The sequence below is a fragment of the Artibeus jamaicensis genome, unplaced genomic scaffold (assembly GCF_021234435.1).
Source record: "Artibeus jamaicensis isolate MK-2021 breed Jamaican fruit bat unplaced genomic scaffold, CSHL_Jam_final contig_64, whole genome shotgun sequence".
NCBI lineage: Eukaryota > Metazoa > Chordata > Mammalia > Chiroptera > Phyllostomidae > Artibeus > Artibeus jamaicensis.
The window spans coordinates 12,687,317-12,714,570 of record NW_026521911.1 but is presented as its reverse complement, the minus strand read 5'-3'; the positions used below and the strand labels follow the sequence as shown (position 1 = coordinate 12,714,570).

Sequence of the window (27,254 nt, the reverse complement as noted above, 5' to 3'; positions counted from 1 at the left end):
TCTGCTCTTACTGGTTTTAAATTAACATATACTCTCAGGACTGCAGATGGTCATGAGGAAGTTTATTGAATGAAAGTTAACCACTGTCAAACTCCTATGGTTAAAAATCGACCATTGCCATGTTTAGAATACTTTTTATGCATCTGAAATTGAAATGAGAAAGTCAGAATTTAAAAAGAAAAAGAAAAATAAACCACTTGGCTAAACAATTTTTAAAATTCAGCAATTCCCAGGGCTCCAAAGGCAGTGCTCCCAATTTGGCATGTGGTCCTAACCCTGCCAAAGATCTTGGAATCCAAGGGTTGGAAGGGACCGTGAAGGCCACCCATTCCAAACTCCCCACGATGCAGGAATTCCCTCTAAAGCCTCCTCAACAGGTGGCCAACCCCCACATCCGCCTGAATGCTGGCCCAGAAGGCCTTCCAATCCTTCGTCGGTCAGCCCTGACTGTTCTTCCTGATGGTGAGGGGCCCTGAGAGAAGGAAAAAAAATCTTAGCAACAATTGTTCAATTTGGCAAACCTCTTATTTGTGAAACATGGGGCTATTTCCATGCTGCAGTTTTAGACTACTCAGGAATATGTAGGGTTAAAAAAAATTACCATCGGCTGATGGGTATTCCTGCACGCTCCCTTCCAAATGCCGATACCCACTCTCACACCAGCCTGCCAAGATTCCACTTAGCAGCTGGTCCCCAGTCACATCTCTTCAGTTGACTTCCCAAGCAAGGCTCCCAGAGGCATACACAAATGGTGATGCGTGCACAAAAATATTTGTTAATGACCGTGGGTTTGGGAAGGTGTTAGTCATGGCTAGCGTCTTACCCTTTTTAGAAGAATAGGGAGGCTGTTGCAGCCCCATGCTTTCTCCTGCTGCCGGCTGACTGCTTGCTCTGAGCTCACCCTCTAACCCTTGGGAGTCTGTGTGCAGCAGTGTGCTGATGTAAGCTGCATCGGGGCTGAAACGGGAGCTCCCGCTATGGCACTGGCTCAAGTGGCTAAAGAGAAAGTATTTGGGGGGAGACATCTTGGTTGCACCCCTCACTGCATCTTGACTAATTGCTTCCAACTCCGGGGGATTTCAGGGACAGTCTCATTGTTCTTTCTCACCAAGGGTCAGCCGTGTTAACCATTTGTTAATTTCTCCTGAACAGATCAAGCAAAAATAGATAATCTGCCAGAAGAATTAGTACGTAGTGCTGAAGATGGTAAATATCTTTATGTATCTGCATGTCTGTCTGTGTATCAGGTTCTGGGGTGGTTTGGGCAGTCACTGGGACGCAGCTGTTGAAAAAAACAGAAACGTCATTTGCCACTCTGTGATGAATGGTGCCTAAGTTATTATAAAACGGTTCTGACTTGATGCATTTAATACTAACTGTTTGTATTCTTAAGGCTTCTGCTGGTGATAGCATTGCGAGGATCTCCTCAGAGACCCTGAGAAGCAAGGGTTTCTATAAATAGGCAGTTGTATTTCTATGGGTATGAGCTGATTTTTGCTACTCTGACTGGCAGATCTCCCTGGGAAGGCTGGGAGACTGGAGTGGGTTCCTGGATTAAGTTCTTCTTGTATTTGATAACCATGTCTCAGCATATAGATCGCTCTGAGCATACCTGGCTTAAAGCTTTAAATTCAAAGGAAAGGGTCCCAGAACAAAAGTGGGAATTCTGCCTCTGCTCATATAAATAACTACGAAGGGTCCAAGGGTAAAATGAACTGATTCTGAACATTAAGCAGCCAGAAGGTTTTCAAGATTTTCTGTTGCTCAGGTATTACTTTGTTCAGTTATAAAATGAATAGGGTAATAGTGCCCTGGTGGGGGAAGGGAGGGGTGGAAATGAGTCTGAGTTTTAGAGTTCAGCATTTATGCAAATGTATAATTTATATGTGTATGCTGGAATTTTGTTGTCTAAATTGCTTTCGCTAGAATAATAACAATGTATATTCACTGAGCTTTCCCATACAAAAAGCAGCAGCAGAGATCCTGGAAGGTCATTCCTTACTTTTATGTAATAGATTTGTCTTTCTCATTTTATGTTTACAACAACCTTATTGAGGTCTTTGGGGCAGGGGGGGGTTTAGCTTCGATTTACAGATAAGAAAACCTCCGAGAAATTAGGTGGCTTGTCTAAGATCCTGTAGCTAGTCGGTGGGAGGGTAGGGACTAGAATCTCAGCTTCATTACTCCTGGTCCAGTGTTCTTTCCATTTTAAAACCTGTGGTTTAGTGAATTGGAGGGAAGATGCTAAACAGCTCCTTATGCTGGATGCTGGACTTTTAGTTGAAGAGGGCACACTAATGAAGATCGTCCTGGGGAATGGAGGAAAGCAAGCTGAGCACCGGTCAGACGTGTTCTGCAGTCTGTGCTGTGAAACTGACATTTGAGCTTTACTTTCATGTCTCTTTTAATCCTGCTGTTTAAATGGTATTTATTCTCAATGTTGCCCTTCTGAGTAGATCAAAAAGCAGATCAGGAACCAGATACAAATGAGTGCATACCAGGAAGTGAGTAGCAGGTTCTTTCTCACAAATGACTAAATGTTGCCACTGTACACGGTGTTAAATATACTGAAATAACTAACCCCATTAATAACACAGCTTTATTGTTGGTGCTAAACTCTTGCAGCTTACAAAACTATTTCATTCTGGCAAGGGTTATGTTAAAAAACATTTTACTACTGTCTGTGCTGAAAAATTAATTGGTAGTTCTACCGAGGGAGAATTATACATTCAAAAAACTATTATACATACATATGTATGTAACGTACGTTACATATGTGTGTTAATGCTGGATATTTTCCTTTTGCTAGTCTCTTTGCTCTTTGAGTATGCTTACAATGAAGTAGGCACCTTCTAGTATAACTTGGCTTTTATGATACAGTATGGTCTCGAGTACTGAACCTTTGTGGCCTTTCCACAGACTGAACAAATGGAACAATTTATGGTTTATTTGGATGTAAGAAAGAACTGTACTTTGACAATGAGTGTGTCGTATGGTTATGTATGCCTCTCTGCATGTCTGCAGAAGCAAATTTTATGATGTCCAGGGAGTAAGCTCTGAGGTTTAAAATTGGACTCAAACAGGATATATTCAACATGCAAAGCAAGTGAATATCTGAATCTTAAGACATAAATGTACACTTGTGGTGGTTCATGTCTGTCAGCTAATTAATATTCACGACCAAGCGAAGATTGTGATTTTTTACTCTTTGTTCAATCTTAAGACTGCTGTGCTTAACTGTGACTGTGATGTCGAGGACACATAGCACATTGGAAAGGTGTTTGTGGGCAAGCAAAGCAGGGAGATACGCGTGAGTGTCCTCCCAGCTCAGCGTCCTAATCATAGGCACTGGAGGTCTGAAGGTCATGATGCGCATGCCTGCCCGCAGGAGTCCAGGGGGTTTTCATAGCAGTCTCCCAACACTGTTGGGTTGTGCTCCTCGGTCTTAACGAGAAGAGCAGCTTAATAAACAAAGGGGCCATTGGAGAGAGAAACAAAGTGCTGGTGCTAGAAAGCAGTGACATCTTGTCTGAAACTTCACTCCTGCAGTGAGATGAAGGTGCTGAGCTTTAGTGAAGACCTGCCAAATTCTTAAGAACTGCCTAGGAAAACAGCAATCTGGGCTTTGGTCCTCAGTGCTATTCTCTGTCTGGCTGCCACAGAGGAAACAAGACTTCTGCCCTTCAGGGGTGGTGGGTTAAGGGGCTTTTCCAGTTGCTTTTGAACTGGCAAACCCTTAAATTTGGGCATCTTATTTTAGCTGGCTGTTTTGTTCAATATTTAGACTGAAGAGTAAAAACAAAATATATGTATACCTATTTACCTTCGTATAGATGTAGATATAGTGGACATATGTACATCTTCGTTGGTGATGTGGTGATCTTAGTTATTGGTCAAAGCAAATAGACTAATCATGTGCTGGATTCTGGATAAATTCTCTCTTTTTTACAATATTTTCCAAGATGACTCTTAATCCTTGGGCTGAGATTATTTCTTTTCTCTAGTGAAGAGTATATTCTTACTACACAAAACAAAATGAAATGCATGATCCGTATACCTAAAACTAACATAATATTGACCACTCGAAATTGAAAAATTTAACTTTTTTAAATGGTTTACTGAAAAAAAAAAAAAAGAAATGCATGATCAAGATATAACTAAATCCCAATAACTGCAAAACTGACTATGTTTGAGTACTGGGTGTATACTTTCAAAATAATAGGGAGCAGTGTGGTGATGAAAATTTCTACATGCTCCTCAGGCTGCCCTGTGCCCTGCCAGGACCAAATCTCACACTGCTTCCATATAAGTCGCCGAGTCCACACACATACTCATTATATTGTGTAATGGCAAGTGTTCAAAGCAAGGGGTCATCTTGTGAGATACCGGAAATGTATTTTAATATATTTTTGAGCCTAAGGCTGGCTGAGAACTACTATGGGAATAAGCAAATATTTAATATGTATAGCTCAGTTTTCAGTCTTCACTGAGATTCCATTTAGCTAATGCTTAGAGCTCAATCCGAGTCTTCTGAGTTATATATAGAAATATAATTTGATTTTTGTCTTCCTAGTATCACTTTCCATGATAAAGTCAATATATTTGTATCACATTGTAAAGATAATTTAAAGAATCTCTATCAGATAATATTTATTTGTTTAGCAGATACTTGTGTAGGGCCTACTATGTGCCCATCACTGTTCTAAAGCTTTGAATAGTATGAGCTCATTCAATATAAAAGATCTGATTCACCACAAAAAAAGCTACAATACTGTGATCCTTAGACAAAGAAGAGAAGAGCTTTTAAACTAGAGTTCCACAAATTAGGAATAGACTTCATCATTTTACTGTGACTTCCACACATACACTTACTGTATCAGAAAGAAACCATGTGCTACATTTATACATTAAGTCCTTAGAGTATCATTACCTGAATCATTTAAACTTGACCTTGGGTGTTTCTATTGAAAATTCTTGGAGTTAACAGGTATCTAATATGCGGAATCTGAAAAAACAAACAAACAAATGAGCAGAATAAAAACAGACTTAATGGAGACCATCTGGACAGTTGCCATTGGGGAGCTTGTGGGGAACTGGGTCAAAACAGCCAAGGGGTTAGAAGCACAAAGTGGTTGGTAGTTACAGGACAGTCCTGGGATGGAAAGCAGAGCAGCGAGAATGTAGTCGACAGTATTGTAGTAACTGTGGTGTCAGAAGGGTGATCACTTCCTAAGTTATAGAATGTTTAATCACTCACTGGCTTGTATGCCTGCAGCTGAAGTCAACTGTATTAGAAAAATAAATAAATAAATATTAAAAAGGAATTTATATTTTCAAAAAGTAATTAGTTTAAAAATTGTAATGGTCTTTCATGGTAATCTCCACAGTCACCGAACAAACAAACCATTTTCTAGACACTCAATAATCAGGGCACGTTTATGATTTGAGTTATATACAGAGATCCTTGCTGTCCAATGAAATAGTTTTCCAGCCTGCAGCATGTTAAAAATATATCTCAAGGAGATGAATCAATAAATTATAGATCTTGTGGTTCAAAGCTGTGATGTGAAAAAAAGAAGACCAATTCACATTGGCAGTATATTTTCCTTTTTAAAAAATTGATTCTTGGGGCGGGGAGAAAGAAACATCAATTTCTTGTTTCACTTATCAACACAATCATTGGCTGATTCTTAAAAGTGCCCTGACCAGGGATTGAACCAGCAGCCTTGGTGGACTGGGATGATGCTCTAATCAACTGAGCTACTTGGCCAAGACCATTGTAAATACGTTTTATTATAATTCAAATCCAGCTGCAGTTCAATAAAAACAAATCGTTTTTAAATTAATTTTTATTTTCTATTTGGTTCAACTCCTTGCTAGTTTTCTCTCTATAATTACTTTATAAAAACAGCATGTTGCTTACCTTATGATCCTGTGCATGTAAACTACTGTGTCTTTAACCATTTTACAAAAACATCTCTGTTCATAGATGAAAGAAAAATGTATTTTCAACTTATGCCTTATGTTTATCTGACCATTGTAAAGATAATTTGAACAGAAATACTGCTGTTTAGTTCCCACAGTGCCTTCACAGCCCGATAATCAATTTTCTCACCCCGACAAACTCAAAAGGATGAGCAAGTCTGTTCCAGCATTTCTCCAAGATGAGGCAAGTTTATCTTTTGTGCCTTCACAAAAATGGAGTCAAATGAGTGGGTCTGCTATGCCAAGCGAGTTGGGGTGTTTGTATTCAGCCGTGGCAGAGACCAGAGGTTAGCAGAACTGACCCTTGCCTTTCATATCAATGGAGGTAGTGTTGCTGATCTGGAAAAAGGCAAGGCATGTCTCACTGGACTCAAACAGTAACTCTTTTTGGTAGTGAAGTCAAATTGCATAGATTTGGGAATGCGGCTTTTGTTTCAAAGTGGGTACAAAATAAGAAATCTAGACAGAAGTATGTTGGCAGGAACTAACTACTCCTCTGTAGTTTAGAGTACAGGTGGTTTGTGAAAGCTTAGTCTAAGTAGCATGTCTAGCTAGAAAACATTTGTTAAAATAATAAAGTAACAATGATGTAGCAAAATCAAGGATATCTACTGAGCATAGGCACTTTATATACATTATATACATTATCTCATTTAACCCTCCAACAACCCTAGGAGGTGGGCGCCATCATTATCCCCAGATATTACAGATGAGGAAACAGCTAAGAGAGGTAAAGTCACCTCACTCAGCTAGAAAGTGGTTGAACCAGGACTGGAGGCCAGATCTGACTCCCATGCTATTAACCGTTATACCTACTGTCTCAAGTAAGAACATGACTATTATCTACTATTCACTGAGTACCTAGTGAGTACCAGGTATTTAATATTTGGTCTGTTATCTAACTCTCACTAACAAAATGTGGCAGTGTTTTCTATATTTTATTTTTAAAAAATAGGAAGAGTCCTGGCTGGTGTAGCTCAATGGATTGAGCACGGGCCTGTGAACCGAAGGATTGCGGTTTGATTCCCAGTCAGGGTACATGCTTGAGTTACAGGCCAGTTCCCAGCAGGGGCCAGTTCCCAGTAGGGGATGCACGAGAAGCAACCATACATTGATATTTCTCTCCCTCTCTCCTTCCCTTTCCTTCTAAAGAAAAATAAAATCTAAAAAAAAAAAAAATAGGGAACCTCAGAGAGGTTAAATAACTTTCCCCAAATCCAACAGCTATGAAAAAGTACTTCTAGAATGGTAGGTAACTCATTAAGATTCCACGTTCTTACAGCCAGGTAAGTAGGAGCCTGAGCTTTGGAGTCAGGCATCCCCAGTCTTGGCCGTGCTGCTAATTTGCTGTGTGATCATAGCAAGTTCTTTACCTCCCCTGAGTCCAGCTTCTTAGTACCCACCTCATTAGGTTGTGAGGAGTCTGTGAGATAATGTGGGGAAAACACATAGCGCAGGTCCTGGCACATGGTGGGTACCCAATAAATGTCAGCAGTTACTGTTTGCAGTTTGGGTCTGAGTTTTGATGATGAAATAAATACAAAGATCTATCCTCAAGCATTCTCTTCGTAGGCAGAATGTGAGGGAAGCTGTAGACAACATGCAAGATACACCTCACCTACCCTACTCCTAGGCACCATCCTTGGGCCTTAGATGAACTGTACTTATAGTCAGCCCTTGAATATTTTTAAGAGCCCACATTGCAGTTACTTGGGGAGGAACCACTTATTCTTTGAAACTAATTCATTATCTGGAGGCCAACTGTGCTTTCATACCTTTGTAAATATGGTTTGGTCTTGTTTGCTCATATGAATGAACCATATAATGATCTGAGAGACAAATGACACCAGTTCCTGGCTTTTTATTTTTGTCCTTCCTTCAGTTTCAACCTGCTGCCCCACAGTCGAGTCCAAGTCATTTGAGTTTGTGCATCAGAGATGCCAAGTTAAGCCATATCATTTCACCTTTCAAAGTAGTACATGGGTTGGACTGAACATTAGAGGACATGGAGGTGAAATCAGGCCTTGCTCCTTTGTCCACGGGCCCTTTCAGGCTCAGCATCAGTGACATGTGTTGAGTGCCAGCTGTATGCAAAGTCAGTATTCCAGGTTAACAAGACAGGGTCCCATCCTTCCAATAACTCACCAGTGAGCTGATATACGAGGTAGAACATAGTGCGGGCTATGATAGAGGGAATGGACTATAAGCCTGTGGGGGGACAATGTGACAAGAGAGAGACTAAAAAGGGTTGGATATGTTTTTAATCCTGGAGTGTTTTTTTCTCATACAGGTCGTAAATTTTGGGGTTTTTTTTAACTCCTTTCTTGATCTGCACTATAATTGGCATCTGTTATATTGATATATAATTGCATGGCTCTGGAATATGTCCGCATGAACTAACTACTTCATAAATGTGTTGCCCTGATTCCCGGAAGCACTGAACTGCCCTGTAAGCTTTAACTTCCAAAGGAGCTCACTTGGAACCATGAATTTTTTAAGACTACCATCTAAAAATCTTTAGATCTAAATATAATAAAATTTATTGTTGCCTCTTTCTTGACCTAAATATTATAAAATAAGCATCTTGTTGCTATATTTTTCCAAAAATGTATTAAAATCTAATGTAGGTAGAATGTATGATTTAATCTACTTCCCTAGAGCAACAAAAAGATGAGCACAAGAGCACTACAGAAATACATGTGAGGGGGTTTAAAATTGTTTAACTGTATCACTTTTAGTTGGAACAGATCAGACCGCCATTTGTTTTTCCCAGTTTAATTTGATTTTTAGGGAAGTTAAGGCTATGTTAATAATGAGAGGAATTAGTCATGACATTTTATGTTTTTACAGTAAAACTTAGAACTTACTGCCTGGGTAAAGTTAATTTCTCACTTGGATCCATAAAGTTCTCCAAGAAACATGTGTATGTAACATTAAGACAGTAACAAGAAGGTCACAGTAGTACTGTCCTCTGTAGCATCTTGGGACCACCTTGTAGGTCCCAAAATGACAGTTATTTTGGTAACTAAGCCCCACTCATCTCCGTAAGTGAGGCCCAAGGCAGGCAGACCACCCACCTCATCCTGAATCCCATTCCTTGACAATTACACTCGTGTCCTTTGACCTTGGGAAATGCCATAGGTCAATTTGATACCAAGATACTGTCTTTATCTGAACAGATTCTAATCTTGACTCATTCTGAATTTAAATTGTGTATATATTATATGCTGTTTTGTAGAGCGATGACAGAGAAACAGATACAGCCTCAGAAAGCAGTTACCAGCTCAGCAGACACAAGAAGAGCCCCAGCTCTTTAACCAATCTTAGCAGCTCCTCTGGCATGACGTCCTTGTCTTCTGTATGTAAACAAAGGCTCCGTGTTAATAGCCCACTGCTTCTGTGAACCCTTTGCTGCCCTGCTCCCGCTGCTGCAAAACGGCCTCCTGTTGTCGGTCTCCGATTCCAAGGGCATGCGCTTTTGCCTCTGGCCCACCATTAGCTTCTGGCCAGCTAACTCCTCCTGTGTGTGTGTGTGTGAGCATAAGAGTTCATATCCATTATAAATCAATATGATTTTTAAGGACTTCAAAAATAAACCTAAATTACCAACAAAATGAATGAACCACTAAGTTATTCTGTGCAAAAAAATGGGTAACTGTGATCAAGTCTGTTTATACCAGAAATATTTTTATGTACCATTGACAGGTATGGAATCGTACCTCTCTCTGTCTCTCCCCCCCCCCCCCACGCAGCAAGCCTGATGAGGTAAAAGTACTGATTCACATTAGAGAATAGGAGCAGTGATTTTTTGTCTTATGAAAAGATTCTGAACAGGGTTTTAAAAACAAAGCCCTCTAAGTGTGGTTGCTCAGTTTTGATTTAGAAAGTTTGCCTTCACATAGAACTTCCTTTGTAAAGTGAGGTAATTCTGTGTGCATGTAGCATATGTGTAGAAATATATATTTGTAAATATACCTGCATACACTAACCCAGATATTTCTCCGATATACATACACGTGCACCTCTTTCGAGAGGTGTGCTAAACAAACAATAAAGCTGTGCTTAAATCCATACCAGCCTCTACAGTAAAAAAAGTGAATTATTTAAAAAATTTTTACTAGCTTCACATTTCTCAAACTTCTTTTTTTAGAACCTATTTAATTTCTGCTGACAACAATCTAACGTATAGTCTCGGGAAGGCTTTAAACTCCCTTCATCAATCATCTTGTTTCTACCCTTCCTGACCTCTAAAAGCATATGGCTCAGTAAGCATTTTCCTAGACTCAGCGGATGAGTAACATAGTAAAATTCCTTTTTAGTGCCTTGGAAATTTGATAGAGCAAGTGTCACTGTGATTTGTGTGCCTGGGGCTTCTCACATCCTCTTTCTTTAACATTTTCAATACGAAGCATGCCTAAAAATGGACTTCTGAAAAACCCCTCACCATAAAAGCACCCTGCTGTGAAATGAGCCCGCATCTAAATAACTTTGCATTTTACTTTTCTTCTGTGCCTCCTAGGGCAGTTTTTTTTTTCTTTAGAACACTAGTCATGTCACGTATATCATGTCAGGTTGTGTGTTGGTGTGTCTCTATGCCATATAAAATAAGCTGCTTTTATAATGGCAAGCAATGATTATATCCATGATCCCTGTGTTGAGCACAAGAAGGAGAGAGAGACCAACACTGCATGTTTCCAATGCTTTCAGGTGAGCGGCAGTGTGATGAGCGTCTACAGTGGGGACTTTGGCAACCTGGAAGTCAGAGGAAGCATTCAGTTCGCAGTCGACTATGTGGACTCCCTGAAGGAGCTGCACATCTTTGTGGCCCAGTGTAAAGACTTAGCAGCCGCAGACATGAAAAAACAGCGTTCAGACTCGTAAGTACACACTTGGAGTCACTGCCTTCTCTTAGTTAATCTTGTCGAAATTGGGAAGGAAAGAGAGTAATTGAAGGGAGGGTTTGTGTGTGACTCTGTTAAAAGGACGGTTTGAAAGGCAACATCGGGTGGAGAGGAATGCTGTTTTATTTACTTTGTATGTTCGTATGCCAAACTTATTTAATTGCAAAAACATCAGAGGTGCACATGGTCTCAAATTGGAAGGAACTTCTGAGGTCCTACTGTCCAGTTTCTTCTTTTTATAGATAAGGAAACAAGGGCCAGATAAGAGAAGCGGCCTATTTACATAAATTCAGATGGTCAGCAGCAAAAGGAGGAATGAGGGCTTGAACCCTGGACCCTGGTCTCTTTCCACATCACTCAAATTTTCTCTAAAATCAGGGACATGTGGGCATACGACACAATGTTCAGTGGTGCAGGATTAGTTAAGATTCTTGAATGAGGGAGTTTCCATATTTGAATTGTATTCTACAGAAGCACTTTAAGGGGGATTACCAATTCACCTTTGAAATCACAAGTTTAATTGCATTTCAGTTTATTTGCAAAAGTTGAATGCTATTCCCCACTTATGCCTACGTAGAAGTCTGATTCGTGGTCATTTTGCTAGCATAACCCCAATCCTTTCTTCTTTTCTTTTCTTTTCTTTTCTTTTCTTTTCTTTAAGAACTGAGTTCAATATCGGGGTGTTTTTTGTTTGTTTGTTTTGCATGGAATATGGCTTGAATTAGGTGTGTGCCAGGATTAATTTTATTCCAAAACAGTAACAAAAACTTTTAAAAATAATTCTGCAAATACCAAAGCCTTTCTTAATAGGAAAAAAAAGCCAGTGCATTGAGCACTATGTTAGAGGTCTGTTGGCCCCTCCCCCTGTTACATAATGCCAAAGTAAGGAATTCATGATCAATTCCACTGAAATGGCTTTCAACTTTTAAGTATAAAGGCATTGGTGAGAACATTTATTACTTACTGCTTTTCTCATTATCATGAAGGAATTGTATCTGTCCATTTCCAATGCATTTTTAAAAGTAGAGGTCTAAACATCCCTTTAATTTCTCTGACCTTCTTGTCTGTTTAATTCTCTTTTTAGATATGTGAAGACTTACCTGTTACCAGACAAGGGCAAAATGGGCAAGAAGAAAACACTCGTAGTGAAGAAAACTTTGAATCCTGTGTATAACGAGATACTGCGGGTATCTATGAACTCCCTACCTAGGAACATCCTAAATGGTGACCTGCCTGTGTGTGTAATTAGCCATGTCGTCTTGGATAGTATCTCTACAGATGCAGTCAGTTACCGATAGACGAGAAGGAAAGGAATAAAATTTTCTGAGAAACTGCTTTGTATGAGGTGGTATATCACGGATATTGTAGGCATCATCTCATTCACTTTCTACACGCCCTGGCAGGCGGGTGTTATTATCTGTACCTCACAGATGGGGAAAATGAAGTTTAGAGAAATAAAGTATCCTCGCTCAAGGATACACACCTGATGATGTTGAGCATTGCAACCAGAATGATTCAAAAGCATAACGGATTGCAGTTTTTCTTTGCTTAAAGGGTTTTAGGATTCTGATCACCATTAGCATCAAGTCCAACCTTAACATGCACACCAAGCCCTTCACAACCTGAGCTCCAGCCTCGCCTTTTCAGTCACAGGTCTGACCAGGATACCCTGACTCCTTCTGTTCTTTGGAAGAACTACATTTTCTCACACTGCTGGGACTTTCGTGTTTCCTCCAGCTGGAGTATTCTTCCCCACATTCTATCCCAACCACCTCCTGCAGCCTTAAATACCTCTTCCTATTAGTGGCTGGCCTTAACCTCATAGTCCCCCTGCTGTTTGCTGCCTGTTTTCCTGTTTTATAATGGGCTATATCAACTTTCAGCAGCACTTTATTGGTTTATCTGCTTTCTGGTGAAAGTGTAAGTTCCCGGAGGGCAGGGACCGATTCTGTGTTGTTTTAAAACTGAGTGCCTTTGGGTAAATGATTTAATCTGTCTGCACTTCACACCTGCAAAACAGAGATAATAATACCCACCTTTTAACATTCTCGGTCTCTGTAGTTGTGAATATATAAAGAGATGAATATACATTAAACACTAAATAAATATTGACTTTTGGTACAGTGTCTGGGATAGGTACTCAAATGTTTATTGGGAGGATAGATGGAGGGATAGATGAAAGTACCTGACTCAAATACCTATATTCTTTTTTCCCCAGAACTGCACCCTGCTATCTTACTCATGAGTAACAGATAATTTAGAGCTACAAATAGAAATATTATTCATTCCCTCTTTCTAAAAATTCTGTCCAAGTATTTGGTTAACCTCTGAGAAAAGAAGTTGCATTAAATTAATTCTCAGTCACTCATGGGTGAATTTTTTTGTGGATTTTCTGCAGTAAGTTTTTAATTACAATTTGACAATGATATGCCTCAGCATCCTGGCTACTTCTGGGTCAGCTACTTCAGCCCTACACTCACAAAAAGCCGAATAATTTAAATAGTCAACTCAGAGAAAAACAAGTCTGGTACACCTAAAATGGACGTTCAAGCGGTAGTACATCATAAAGCCAAATAGAGATTATTTTTAGATTAGAAGTGCTATTATCCTTTCCATGATTACATATAATCAAGGAGTGACTGTATTTTAGACAAAAAACTTTTAGGATGCCAAATATTTTCCACTTGACCATTTGAAGAAAAAAACAAGTACATCTTTTCTTGGAAAATTCCTTGTCCCTGTTGGATATGTTGGGTGCACAGGGGGGCAGGTGTACATGGGAACTCTCTGTACTTTGCACTTGATTTTGCTGTGTGTCTGAAAATGCTCTAAAAAGTAAAGTACATTGAAAAATATACCTTTTCCTTAGATAGGAAACAGACCATTGGATTAAACTTCATTTGTATTTTTAGACTAAATTTGATTTATGTTCTACCTAGTTAGAACTAAAAACATCCAGTAAAAATTTAGTAATTGGCTTTTGTTTTAGAGAGCTATTACTAGCTATGATATTTGAGCCACAGTTTGCTTTTTCCAAAGGGGCAAAGAAAATCAGCTTTTGTGAAAGATGGATTTTAGCTCTTGGAAACAAGACCCTTAGAATACGATGACTTTGCAATATTCTTGAGACTGGAACCTAACAGATGAGAAAATCTGGTTTGCACAGATGACTTTTCATCTCTGTGTCATAACTCTAGCATAAAGCAATATTATTCACTACTTGAATTTCCTTCTTTGAACTGCAGTATAAAATTGAAAAGCAAACCTTAAAGACACAGAAGCTGAACCTGTCTGTATGGCATCGGGATACATTTAAACGCAATAGCTTTCTAGGGGAAGTGGAACTTGATTTGGAAACTTGGGACTGGGACAACAAGCAGAATAAACAATTGAAGTGGTATCCTCTGAAGCGGAAGGTAAGTTCAAGAGTTTTTTGGTTGGTTGGTTGGTTGGAGGCCTGGTGTGTAGGAAGGAGAAAGCTACTATAAAAGTGCATTTTAATTCTGAATACTTATCCATAGCTTGGGATCATTCTCTTTTCTATGTCTCTTCTCCTCTCTTCTGTATGTTCACTTTTTCCCTCTGTATGCTGTAGTTTGGCTGTTTTTTGCTAACCTATCTTTCAGTTCAATGATTTTCTTGTCTGCTATGTCTAATCTGCTGTGATACCCATCTGTAAGTTCTCAATTATTATATTTTTCAGATTTATATTTTCATTTGATTCTTTTTATAAACTCCACTTCTCTGCTAAAATTCTCCCTCTTGACATTACCTTTATAAATATGTTAATCCAAGTTATTTGAAGTATCTGAAAACTCCAGTATCTTAAACTTTTGTGAGTCTTATCTAAACTGTATTTTATTTTATTTATTACTCTGAATGGACATATTCATTTTATTTATTTTGTTTGTTTATTAAATGAATGGACATACGAGGTTCCTTGTCCTAGTATGTCTATTCATTTGTTATTGCATGCTGGACATTGTATATGAAAAATTCCAGGGATAATTTGAGAGAATTTACTTTTGTGTCTGACACACGGAATAGGGACAGACCATCTCAATCTAGTCTGGGAATGAACTGACTAGAAGGTGAAGTTCCATTTTCTTGTGGTCAATCTAGTTCTTGTTTACCCATATTCTTAGGCTGTGACCCTTCAGGGGCTCCAAATGAAAAGCCCAGGGAAGGAATCGAACTTTAGCATGATTCTAATTCACCTGAAGAACTTATTAAAACATAGATTTCTGGGCCCTATCCCCAAGGTTTCTGATTTAGTAAGATCTGGTCCCAAGAATACGCATTTCCAGCAAGTTCCCAGGAGCTGATGATGGTGCTGGCCTGTGAATCATGCTTTGAGAACCACTGGTCTAGAATATTATCTAAGACCATTCCTCCTTACCTGGCTGTGGACTTCAATTTTTGTCTCCCCAGTGCTATGAGACCCCCAAAAACCCTGCTCAGATTCTTAGTCTCTTTCTGCTAGGCTTTTTTATTCTCTCAGTTTGGCACTACTTAACAATCAGGTAATGCCTCAAAGTGGAAAACAGAGAAAAATGCCAGGTTCCAACATCTTGTCTGTTTGAGTTCTGTCTGTCTTAATAATCTTTTTGCACTTTCAAGTAGACTTTATAATTGATTTTTGTTCTAGGTATGGGGGTTGGTGTGATCCCAGCTAGTCCACCATAACTGCAATTGATACATAAAACAATTAATACAAGCTTTTATTTAGTATATACATAATAAGACAGTTCCTTTAAGGCTTCCTAAATATCATATCAAAATCACCTGTAGCACTTATTTCTAGCTCTACCCAAGACTTGTTAGATCTCACTGAACTTCTCAGAAGTTGTGAAAAGTATTCATTTTTAACTTAACTTGTCTTAGGTTTCTGATGCTTGGCCATGTTTTAGAAATAAGGCTCTACAGGACCAGATTTTGAAAGTAAACCCATCTCTCATATACTTGAAAGTAACAGATATACATTTTAAAATTATTGTCCAGTCTTTGTTATTCATATAGACAGCTACTCCTTTGGCCTGAAATAACCAGGTTAATGCCACTTAGACAATGTGATGTTTGGCTTTCCCCCTATCTCTACCTTCCCATGCTCTTCTTACTCTTTCGAAGAAAGGCAATATAAATACATCGTTTTATGGGCTGGATGAAAGATTGAGATGTGTTTTTATGAAAAACAAGGCATCCCACAACACATTTCCCATCTCTAAGAAAGCCATTCTGACTTCTCCACTGTCTCTGAGACTAAAAGGCCTTAAAGTGTGTTCTGGGTACCCTGCAGGGTTTTTCAAGATACACAGTATAGCTCTCCCAGGTATAAAAGTAACAGCCTAGGTTTGATGGGGAGGGAAATTTTAATCCAGGGTGCTGAGGAGTGATACACTGTCCCAGAAATGAGGCAGATAATATCCCGTAACAGAGTACCAATAACCAGGGTAAACAGTTTGTCTCACACCTGCTGACATTCCTTCATTCTTCCAGACAGCACCAGTTGCCCTTGAAGCAGAAAACAGAGGTGAAATGAAGTTAGCTCTCCAGTATGTTCCTGAGCCAGTTCCTGGTATGTAGTGATTTTCTGTCCAGACATATGCCCTGCCCTTTCCTTATCCCCCCACTCTCCAAGGTTTTCTTTGGGTTCTGTGATATTTTTCAAAGGTGAAGCCCTAAACAAACTTACTAACCTAATAATTGTATAGACCAAATGAGTCAATTCACAGTTGTAAACTAAAAAAATCCTTGTTTTATTGTGATAAAAACACATCAATTTTACCATTTTAGACATTTTTAAGTGTATCGCTAGTGTTGAGTATGCTCACGTTGTTGTGAAACAGGTCTCCAAGACTTAACCATTGTCAACTGATGGCCAGCGACACCAGTTCAACACCCATAGGAATTCCCAATTCAGGGTGCAGTGAAGGAGAAAACTGTACTCAGTACAAAACAGAGTCAAGAGTCAACTGTGATACAGCATAGCTGTAGAAAAACTCTGCGGCCAAGCCCCTCTCCAGCTAGACAGTTCTGCTCTGCTCCTCAGTGATCTGCTGTTCTCTGCGCCCCTTGTCTCCAGCTGAATTACAACTCAGTGATGTGATTGGCTCTGCTCTGCTCAGACAACACATCTCCGGTGTTTCAGCTCAGCCAGGGAGACAGTCTCTCTTTTTGGGTAGAAAGGGAAAATGTGCTTCTTGAGCCAGAGGGGAGCTGGCTTATATGAACAGAAGTCCTCACCCCTGGTTCCTAATTGGTCTGTCCTAATGCAAATGAGGATTCCAAATATTCACAGTTTGATTGGTCCAAAAGGCACCATGCTGATTGGTCAGAATAAAGTTGCTCTGATTGGCCTGAGTCGCAGGGCTTCAACTGGATGGTGAAATCCTCAATCCTGTTGGTTGAAATAGGATTTCAGGAAACTTTTATAAGGAGTGGCTCAGATGGCAGAAACACAGTGCAAGCAGGCAGTTTGTGCAAGAGGTCCCTATGCAGAAATGGCTGCTAGAGTCTGCTTTTTTATTTGATCCCAGTTAGACACCAGGAGCCCTTCTTAGTAGATGTATTTTTTTTCCTTCTCAGCATTCCTGCCACTGAATTATAACTCCCCTCACCCGCCTTCCCCCCAGCTCCTTGTAAACACCATTCTACTTTCTGTTTCTATGATCAAATTTTTCATTTTTTCCAGTCCAGTTTCCAGTTCTTATTTTAACTTTCACCTCACTCTCCCAAAACTTTGTGTCTTCCTAATGTGAATGGCCTTTCCTGTATACAGAATTTGGACCTACTGACAGTGCTGTGATAAGAATGGAATCTGAGTGTTGTTTTTCACAGGTGGGAATTGGAAGAATTCATGTGAACCCCTAAGAAATTAAAGCTCCGTGGTCTTTCACTCTTAAGGTCTCATCAGGAGAAAAAGCTCTTCCCTGCTGATTACTAATTGTAATCTTTCCTGAAGATTACTAATTCTTGATGTTAGGTCCTCAGGTCTGCAGCCCCATTAAGGGGCAAAGACAAGCAGGAAATGAATACCTGCCCCCCTCTCATTTCCTAAGCAAGTTCCCCAAGTTATTCTTCCTAAGATTCTGTGTGAATGTTATGGCTGAAATCAGGGATTGCACATGCAAATGCTTCCAGCAACCATTCAGTGAAGCTGTGGGATAAAAGACATAATGGATGCTGAGGACAGTGACAGAACTAGAGAAAGACATTTTAATTCAGTTTAAAAAAAAAGTTAGAGGGCAAGCAAACATGTCTTTAGGCCAAAAGGGCTGCCAAACCACTATCTTGTTACTTCTGGATCTTTCTAAAAGGCAGGTTCTTTTATATATAATTTGTATCCTATCATTTATGGTCAACATGCAGAGAAATTCTGCCAGTCTCTTCCCATTCTCCTCACTGGCATTTCTTGGTGGTGGGCACCCGGACACTGTGTGCTGGGATGGGCCCCACCTTGTCTGAGTTTTCACTCATGTAGTTTCTCTTTTCTGTATTGTCATGATCTTCTCCTCAGCCCTTCCAAGTCTCAGATGACATCCTATCTTCCCCATATAGCTTTTCCTGACTATATTCATCCTCACTGATCACATTATCTCCTAAAACAGTATAGTAATAACTTGGCATTTCATTCAGTTTTTCATTTTTATAGTCGTTATTGAATTACTCTCTCTAGATTAATGGTGAACATTTCCCAAGGGCATAGATTTCTTATACTCCTTGTATGGTTGACTGACTGGGTTAACTCATCCAGAAAAATATGGCAGTATTTCTCTGTCCAGGTGCACCAAGTCTAGACAAAAATGTTGGACCAAACCAACTTCCCAGTAATCGCCTATCCATAACATTCACTATTACGTGTATATACAATAGTCTTATAAAATGTGTAGCTCTTTACATTCTACTTTTTACAAGAAGAGTAACTACACTTTAGCCAGTACTTGTTTTGGTTATTTTACAGTAATATGTTTCAAATACTTCCTGCCAGCACCAATGGATATTAGCATCGGTGATTGAAAGGTATATGCACTTCACGGAGAGGTTTTGAATACAGCTGTAAATGGATGACTCACAGAGCTGATGTCTATAATTGATCCTGTTGAGCCAAGCAAAACCCAGCAGGAATGATGTCATACTCTGTACTTGGAATCACACGATTTATTTTCATAGAGCTGCCTGAGCTGAGCACAGCCAGACTATACCAGATATAGTTAAGGATGTACAGATCCAACCAATCAGGATCATGTCATCAAGCACTAGCTGTATCTCTGGGCTAGGCCATTTTTGGGTTGGCATCTTTAGATGCAGTGTTGCCAAGAGAAGGACTGGTAGTAAAATTTTGTTTTCTCCCTTTTTTTCTTTTATAGGTAAAAAGCTTCCTACAACTGGAGAAGTGCATATCTGGGTGAAGGAATGCCTTGACCTGCCAATGCTGAGGGGCAGCCATCTAAACTCTTTCGTTAAATGGTAACAGCATGGATAACGCTGCCTCCCTCAGTTCTTTCTACAGCCGCCTGGCCTTTCCTGGTTGATTTTAGTTCTCTGTATCTGTGATGCTGAAACTCATCGTCCACGGTTTAAATGAAATAACTTGAGACAGCTAGGGGAATCTGTGACATGACCCCCCCCAAGGCTTCATATAGTTTTAAAATCATAAAGATGAGAGGGCACATATAAAAATGAAACCAGGGACCACATACACAGATATGCAGTGCCTCCTAGGGGGCACATCTGGTGGGAACAAGGTTTAGTACTAAAGAGTTTATGAATTTCCAACAGCAGGCTGCCCTACCCCTTGGCTCCTTAGCGAAGGACCTATTTTGTGGCCCATTTGCAAAAGCCCTTTGGCATCAGCCTGCAAATATCTGGAAAATTATTTGCTAAACAGACCTCAGCTAACAGCTCATAAGAGCGTTAGACAATTTTGGTTCTTAACTATCAAACTTTTTTCTCTGTCAAACATGTAAATGCCTGGTATCTAGTAAATAGTAATTAAAGACATTAGTGTGCCATCCTAGCTCCCTCTCAGTAACTTTATCTATATAGAGTCTACAGAAATCCAGCTGTAGCTGTTTAATTTTATGTGACATTATTTATGGCTTTCTCTATACATGTTCTTTTAAAAAATGAATTTATTGGGGTGACATTGGTTAATAACATTGTATAAGTTTCAAGTACACAATTCTGTAACACATCATCTGTATATTGCATTGCTTGCACTTCTATTACCGTCTATTTGACCCTCTTTATCTTCCTCATTCTCTTTCCACCCCTCTTCCCCTTTGGTAGCCACTATACTATTATCCGTGTCTGTGAGTTTGTTTTGTTTGTTTGTATGTTGCTTTATATCCCACATATGGGTGAAATTTTATGGTTCCTGTCCTTCTCCACCTGATTTATTTCATTTAGCATGGTAACACTCAAGATCCATCTATGTTGTTGCAAGTGGCAATATTTCATCATTTTTCATGGCTGAGTAGTATTTCACTGTACAAATGTGCCACAGTTTCTTTATCCATTCATTCATCAAAGAACCCTTGGGTTGTTTTCACGTCTTGGCTGTTGTGAATAATGAGCAAAGCTGGCTGCAGCGAGCCTCGGGGTATGACACCACATACAAAAATTAACTCAAAATGGATGCAAGATTTGAATATAAGACCTGAAACAATAAAATACATAGAAAAAGCATTGGTACTAAACTTATAGACCTTGATCTCAGAGAGGTTTTTTAAACTTGACCCCAAAGGTAAGGGAAGTAAAAGCAAAAATAAAGGAATGTCTACATCAAACTAAAAAGCTTCTACACAGCAAAAGAAACCATCAATAAAACACAAAGGCAGTGCATGCTTCACAGATATCAGCTGGTCAAATTCCTCAGCTGATAAAATAGGGTCCATCTCCTATTTTGAGACTAGTCAGACCTTCTTGACTTTACAAGAGTCATGATTGGTTAAAGTTAATGCAATGATTACCACAAATTAAATGTAAACAGTTGCAGATATATAATTTATTCTCAAAATCAATCTAACAAATTGGAGAGATTTATATTCTTTGCCAATTCTGTGTAAGACTAATTCCTTAGGCTATCACAGATAATCAGCAATAGACTGTACTTCCAAATTTTAAAGGAATCCTCAAACAATTGCTACATTGTAAGTACTCACTAAATGCAGAACTAAGTTATTTGCTTAATGTGTAATTTTAATGTTAACCTTATGAAGTAGGCATTACTGTTCTGATCTTATAGATGAGGAAGCAAGTATCTGAGAGGTTAAGTAACTTTCCCTACAACACACAGCCACTAAGGGGCAGAGTCAGGATCAAAGCAAGGCTAGTCCACTGTGATGCGCAGACTTTCCAGTGGGAAGCCCGCACCCTGTCAGCACAATTTCTCTACTCTATCCTCAGTAGCTGTGTTGAAGTGCGCTAGAAGCATAAATGCTCACTATCGTATTCAAATGCTCTCACAATAATATTTCCATTTGCAGCACCATCCTTCCAGATACAAGTAGGAAAAGTCGCCAGAAGACAAGAGCTGTAGGGAAAACCACCAACCCTGTCTTCAACCACACCATGGTGTATGACGGGTTCAGGCCTGAAGATCTCACGGAGGCCTGTGTGGAGCTTACTGTCTGGGACCATTACAAATTAACCAACCAGTTTTTGGGAGGTCTTCGGATTGGCTTTGGAACAGGTAATATCTGTTACATTTTTAATCTTCTCTGAGCCAAATGCTTCTGGAGACACTAGAGATTTGTTGTGTTGCTTCTTCCCAATGAGAGTGGATATTTTATTTCTGTTAAGGGTAATGAAATAAATGAACCAGTGAAGGAATGTCAGGCTGTGTGTGCTAAGGACTCAGGAAGTAAAGATTAACAAGATGCAGAGTCTCTCCACATAGTGCTTACCTTATTGTGGTGGGGACAGAAAAGCTTTCATCACAACTCTTCTCTGAAAAAGCACGTATGACCCTTCATAGCTAAAAGTGTGCTACGAATAGTAATAGTAGCTAACATTTATGGAGCACTAGTCACTGTTCTGAGTGCTTTATTTGCATTATTTCACTTAACCCTCACAATTCTATGAGGAGTTACTGATGTTATCTCCAGAACAAATGAGGTTTTAAAAAATTAGCAGAGCTCATAAGTGGCAGGACCATGATTCAAAATTGAGTCTGTTCAACACTAAAGCTGTAACCACACTTCCTTAGGGTTCATCTAGTGTCACTTCCAGTGCAACGGGGGAATCCTTCCTCCCACTCCCCTATGCCTGTGACAGATTGTCATCTAGCTGTTGAGTACTCTTCTCAGATGGTTCAACAGTTCTTTCTTCTACTGGGTCCCAGATCTGCCCTCCTGGGGATGTTAAAACTCTTCCTAGATGACTTCCATCGGTGATTATAATTAGTGGCTCCTTCCCCCCCACCAAGGAAATATTCCTTCCTTAATACAATGCTTCCTTATTTTTTTTGTTTGTTTGTTCATTTGTTTGTTTATTTTTTCAGGTAAAAGCTACGGTACTGAAGTGGATTGGATGGACTCTACTTCAGAGGAAGTTGCTCTCTGGGAAAAGATGGTAAATTCCCCCAACACTTGGATTGAAGCAACCCTGCCTCTCAGAATGCTGTTGATTGCTAAGATTTCCAAGTGACCCCAAAAATCCACTGGCTCCTCCACCAAACACTACTAACCAGGTGGAATGTGGTCTCGAAAATCTGACTCTGTGAGCAGAGATCTTCACCTCTTATCCATCGGCACTAATGAATGCCACACAGTGTATTAAAGTCAACCCGCAGGTCTTCTTTGGTTATGAGGCCCAAGAGATTTAAATAATAACCAAATATGTAATGCATTTGTGACTCCAATGTTAAAGAAGACATTTCAGAAAGCTAGGAAAATCCAATCGTTGCTTCACAGAAAAAGCTGCAAGAAAAATTAAAGGTGGGGTGTTGTGAATGGGACAAGTTTCCAAGTGCCATCATGTGCTCCCCCCCCGCCCCAGTCTTGTGCTACATGTAGGAGAGCCTGCCTCTTGACTACTGAGAATCCTTATAAGAAATGAAAATGCGTAGACTGTGGAGAAAAATGACAAAACGATACTAATATGGGGGAGGCAGAGTACCAATGATGATAAAGAATTTGACCACAAGACATCCATTTACTCAGTAATCTCTATTAAAACATGGAATTCCATGTTAAGACAATGAGACTGAAATTACTGCATGCATTTGGAGTCTTGAGAAACTGCTTTCCCTTCTCCCAGTGTTAACAGTCTCAAACGCCCTTTGGTGTCACCCACTGGCCGTTGGTGGAATTCATTTTTTGGCTTAATTTTCTCCTGAGATAGATCTCAAGCCTGTACTTCGTAACAGAGTAGGTAGAAGAAAACAAAACCCAAAAACCTTGCATATATAGATTGTTTTTCTTATAACTCTTCTTTATGAAAGCATGACCGTGGTCAATGACACACTTTGCAACAAAGTTTTAATTAGAATGTAAATGGTTAAATTATATTATACTTCCTACATATGTATAATTTTCATAAAATATTTTGTAAAAACCCTTAGAATAAATTATTATGATTCAAATGTATTTTCAAATTAATTTAACTTTTTATTTTAAATCAAATACTTCATATTATGAATCCTAAATGCTAAATTCCCTAGCAAGGCTAAAGAAATTCTGCTAGGCTAATATTTCTCCAGTCTCTACTGCAGCTCTGGACATTATTTCCTCTAAGTGGGCGGTCTTAGCTATCTTATTCAGAGTTTTTACTTTTAAAAAGGAGTTGAAAAGCTTTGAAGATAAATTTTCATTCTTGAGAAGTTTTCCACAGAGACATTTTGGGACCATATTAACATACAAGGCACCACCCTCCCTTAAGACCCAACTAGGGTGCCTTTCTCAAAACATGAACTGATTTCACAGAAGAAGCCTGAATTGTGGGGGAGTGTCAGATCTTATAGCAGGCAACCAACAAATGTCATTGAAAACAATAGAGTGCTTGCCTCCTCCCCTAAACAGTTACTAGACCCTTCTACACACTTATACTTATCAATAAGAGCAACTAACCTGGACCAACACCTTTCCCATTGTCTGGTAAGGTCTTTTAGGGGGGTGTTTAGTCTAACTCTATTTCCTCTTCCTGTGCTGACCATGGGGAGGGGCAAGGTGAGCTGAGTGGAGGCACATCTCCAAAGTTACCCAGAACATTAGCAGAAGTGCAAATCCTGTTCCAGCTCCTGCCACTTCGGAGTAGGCACAAGCTACTTCATTAGCCTTTCTTTCAGTTACTTGCTTAGCCACCTCCCAGCAGCCAGCCAGCTCTGAAGCACTAATGAAACTGGTTCTAGTATATCCCCATCTCGAACTAGGACTCCTGCTTCCTTGAATAGCTAGAGTGAGTGACAGAAACACCCTCCTTGTGCCCGCCACAGCACTTTCCAACTGCCTCAAGACATCAAGGAGATTTCATGTCTCTTCTTTTTCTGAAAAGGAAAATATAAAGCACAGCCTTAAATCTCACCTGGCTACAAAAGGAAAGCTAAATGGGACTTTCGTGCATTATAAAGTGTGGGCAACCTGAATTCTTTAGTGGACTCACATTGATGGACTTGAGCCAGTGAGACTTGTAAGCAATGTTCCCACTAAAACTTTAATAAATATATTTTTTAAAACTAGAGGTATCTCCTTCACTGCATGTCTTAGGGCTTCCTCCTGCCTCTCATTTTTATTTTTTAAATTCAGAAAACCCAACTAGAAATCAGCTCAAAAGGGGGAATTTATTAGAAGTATATTGTTAGCCCTCAGAATTAAAAATGTATCGTGGGAACCTAGGTTATTATGGGACTCACAGGCTGGAACCAGAAACTTAGATACTATCTCTGAGGGTGTGAGAGAGCCTTGCAATCTCTTGGCTGAAAGTACTTCTCTTTTTGAGGTTCAGTTTGAGAGATCTCTGGGAGACACTGGCCAGGCTTGGGTCATGTCCCCACCTATTGAACCACTCATGGGGCCAGCAATAGGTAGAGCAAGATCTTGTGATTGACCCTGCCTGGAATTGAGTCCACCTTGTGGCCAGGGAGAAGTGATCCATTATCAGAAGAATGGACTGTTGTATAGACATGGGTGCTGAAGAAATCAAGAGCTGTAATTTATGTCTCCCTTAAGTGAAAACACTTCCAAATTCCATTATTGAAAAAAAAATGAAGTAATATTTCATAGTCACTGCTGATTCCAGAGAGGCCTAAATTTCCCATTAACCATGACTGCTGGAGCTTCTAAGTGGGTGAAGAGGATCCTAAGAACCCCATGACCTGTTCGAATGGCCTAGGAATCCACCAAAAGCATGATTACTGTCAGCCTAGGCTAAATTCTTCCATAGAGACCTAGCTGTGTGCACCAGGGAACTTGCTTGGACTCTTCCTTACACACCTGTCATCCAAATTCACCACGCAAGTAAAAACCCTGAACATCTGCCTTCACCTGTATTCTCATTCCCATTCTGCTTTGGGACTGCTCTCCCATCTCTTCTCCTGTCTCCACTCCCTCCCATGTTTATTCACTAATTTCACTAGTTTGTTTCACAAAATAAATGCCCCCAGATGTCTGATCCAATCACAGAATGTTCCTTCTACTTCTTTGGGACTTGTTCCAAAAGACCTGATTCTCCTTCAGCCTCACAAGAAGACTCACTCTACCACATTGAGTAGCTCAGTCAGGATGCAGGATCGGACTTCAGATCATTGCTTTCTTACCTTTATTCTTTGAGAGGAGTGATGTGTCCGATTTATTCATAATTATGTTAGCAATTATCACTGAAGTGCTGTTTTTCTATTATTTGTCTCATCATTAGGCTGTTATCATTTAAGAGCTGGACTGTAACCTTGGACATAATAGTTTCTTGGTATGCGAACTGAATGAGTGAATAAATGAGCAAATGAATGAAGTATGAACTAAAGATAATGGCTTTGGTATCAAAAAGACCTGGGTTTGCACAATAGAATACTACTTAGCCATAAAAAGGAGAAAATTTTACCCTTTGCAATAGTATGGATGGACCTGGAGAACATTATGTTAAGTGAAATAAGCCAGGCAGAGAAAGACAAATACCATATGATTTCACTCATATGTGTAATCTGATGAACAAACTGAACTAAGAAGGAAAATGGGGACAGACTCATGGATGGAGAGCAGGATGACAGCTAGCTGGGGTGAGGCGGGGGGGGGAGGTTAAAGGATAGAAGGATTGAGCAAAAAGGAAAAAAAGACTCATGGACAAGGACAACAGTGTGCTGACTGCTGGGGAGAGGCACGTACAAGGGGACTAAAAGGTAATGTAAGAAATGGAATAAAGATTAAATAAAGAAAAGAAAGAGAAAAGATCTGGGCTTGCATCTGGCTCTATCACCTACTCTCTGGATGAGCTGGAGCAAATTGCTTAATCTTTCTGCACTATAGTTTCTTTGTTCCCTGTAAACCTAAAATGTGGGTAATGGTGCATATCTTTCAAAAAGATTGTTATAGTTAAATGAGAGAAGATGTACAAATGCCTAGTACTGTGTAGGATATATAGAAGAACTCTAATAGTAGTTTTTGAAAAAAAAGAATCATTGCGGGTATGACTCAGTGGTTGGAATGTTGTCCTGTGCCCCGAAAGGCTGCGGGTTCCATTCCCAGCCAGGGCACGTGCCTAGGCAGTGGATAAAAATAAAATTAAATTAAAAAAGAGATAGACATTAAAAGATCTAAAGGCAAGTAGAGGGGACTCACTGGTCACCAGTAGGGAGAACACTGACCAAGGTTTATTCACAGGGACCTCTGGGAAGGGAATAAACTGGTTACTTTGGAGCTCAAAAGTAGCTGAGAAAAAATGGTAGAACAAAGGGAACAACCTGGTAGAGAGGCACTTTTGGTAGAGAGGACCCCAAAGTCATCACTGCTAAACTATAAGTTCTTTGAAGAGTCATGGTATCCAGTTTATTAATGTATACTTTGCATCTAGCCCCCCTCAGTACATTGCAAATGTTTGTTGATAAATCAATAAGTAAATATTGATTAGAATCTTGTGAGATTCTTAGCCTTAACAAGAGATCTATGATTTAATGTTATTTAAAATAATTTAAACAGAAGAAATATAAAGTGATTTAAACGTGGAAACTCTGTTTAATCAACAAATAACACTTGAGCATCCACTATATGCAAGGCACTTAGGCAGAAGGAGGAGGGAAAACATCCATAGTTCATCCTTAAGAAACTGCTGATAAAATTTTGAATATTTCCCCAGGCTTCTTCTTTTTATTTTTCATATATTCTGCGAATTCACTAAACTATATCAGACCATATAAGGTAATCAGCATATAAAATTTTC

General features: G+C 39.5%; 1 protein-coding gene across 13 annotated transcripts in view; it reads left to right on the top strand.

The window, feature by feature from the left end:
* SYTL2 (synaptotagmin like 2) overlaps positions 1 to 23,476 on the top strand; it is a 103,221-nt gene extending 79,745 nt beyond the window's left edge. For 4 of the 13 annotated variants that reach the window (XM_053670775.1, XM_053670769.1, XM_053670773.1 and 1 more), the window contains exons 10-20: positions 1,153 to 1,206; positions 2,457 to 2,504; positions 6,075 to 6,169; positions 9,224 to 9,343; positions 10,693 to 10,862; positions 11,971 to 12,073; positions 14,132 to 14,302; positions 16,383 to 16,461; positions 19,253 to 19,352; positions 21,374 to 21,579; positions 22,390 to 23,476. In XM_053670775.1, coding sequence (XP_053526750.1) covers positions 1,153 to 1,206; positions 2,457 to 2,504; positions 6,075 to 6,169; positions 9,224 to 9,343; positions 10,693 to 10,862; positions 11,971 to 12,073; positions 14,132 to 14,302; positions 16,383 to 16,461; positions 19,253 to 19,352; positions 21,374 to 21,579; positions 22,390 to 22,535 — 1,292 coding nt within the window. In that variant the 3' untranslated portion in view covers positions 22,536 to 23,476. Of the gene's footprint in view, positions 1 to 1,152; positions 1,207 to 2,456; positions 2,505 to 6,074; positions 6,170 to 9,223; positions 9,344 to 10,692; positions 10,863 to 11,970; positions 12,074 to 14,131; positions 14,303 to 16,382; positions 16,462 to 19,252; positions 19,353 to 21,373; positions 21,580 to 22,389 lie in introns of those variants that run through there. The other 9 variants (XM_053670777.1, XM_053670771.1, XM_053670774.1 and 6 more) reach the window with 4 other exon arrangements.
* The last annotated feature ends 3,778 nt before the right edge of the window (positions 23,477 to 27,254 follow it).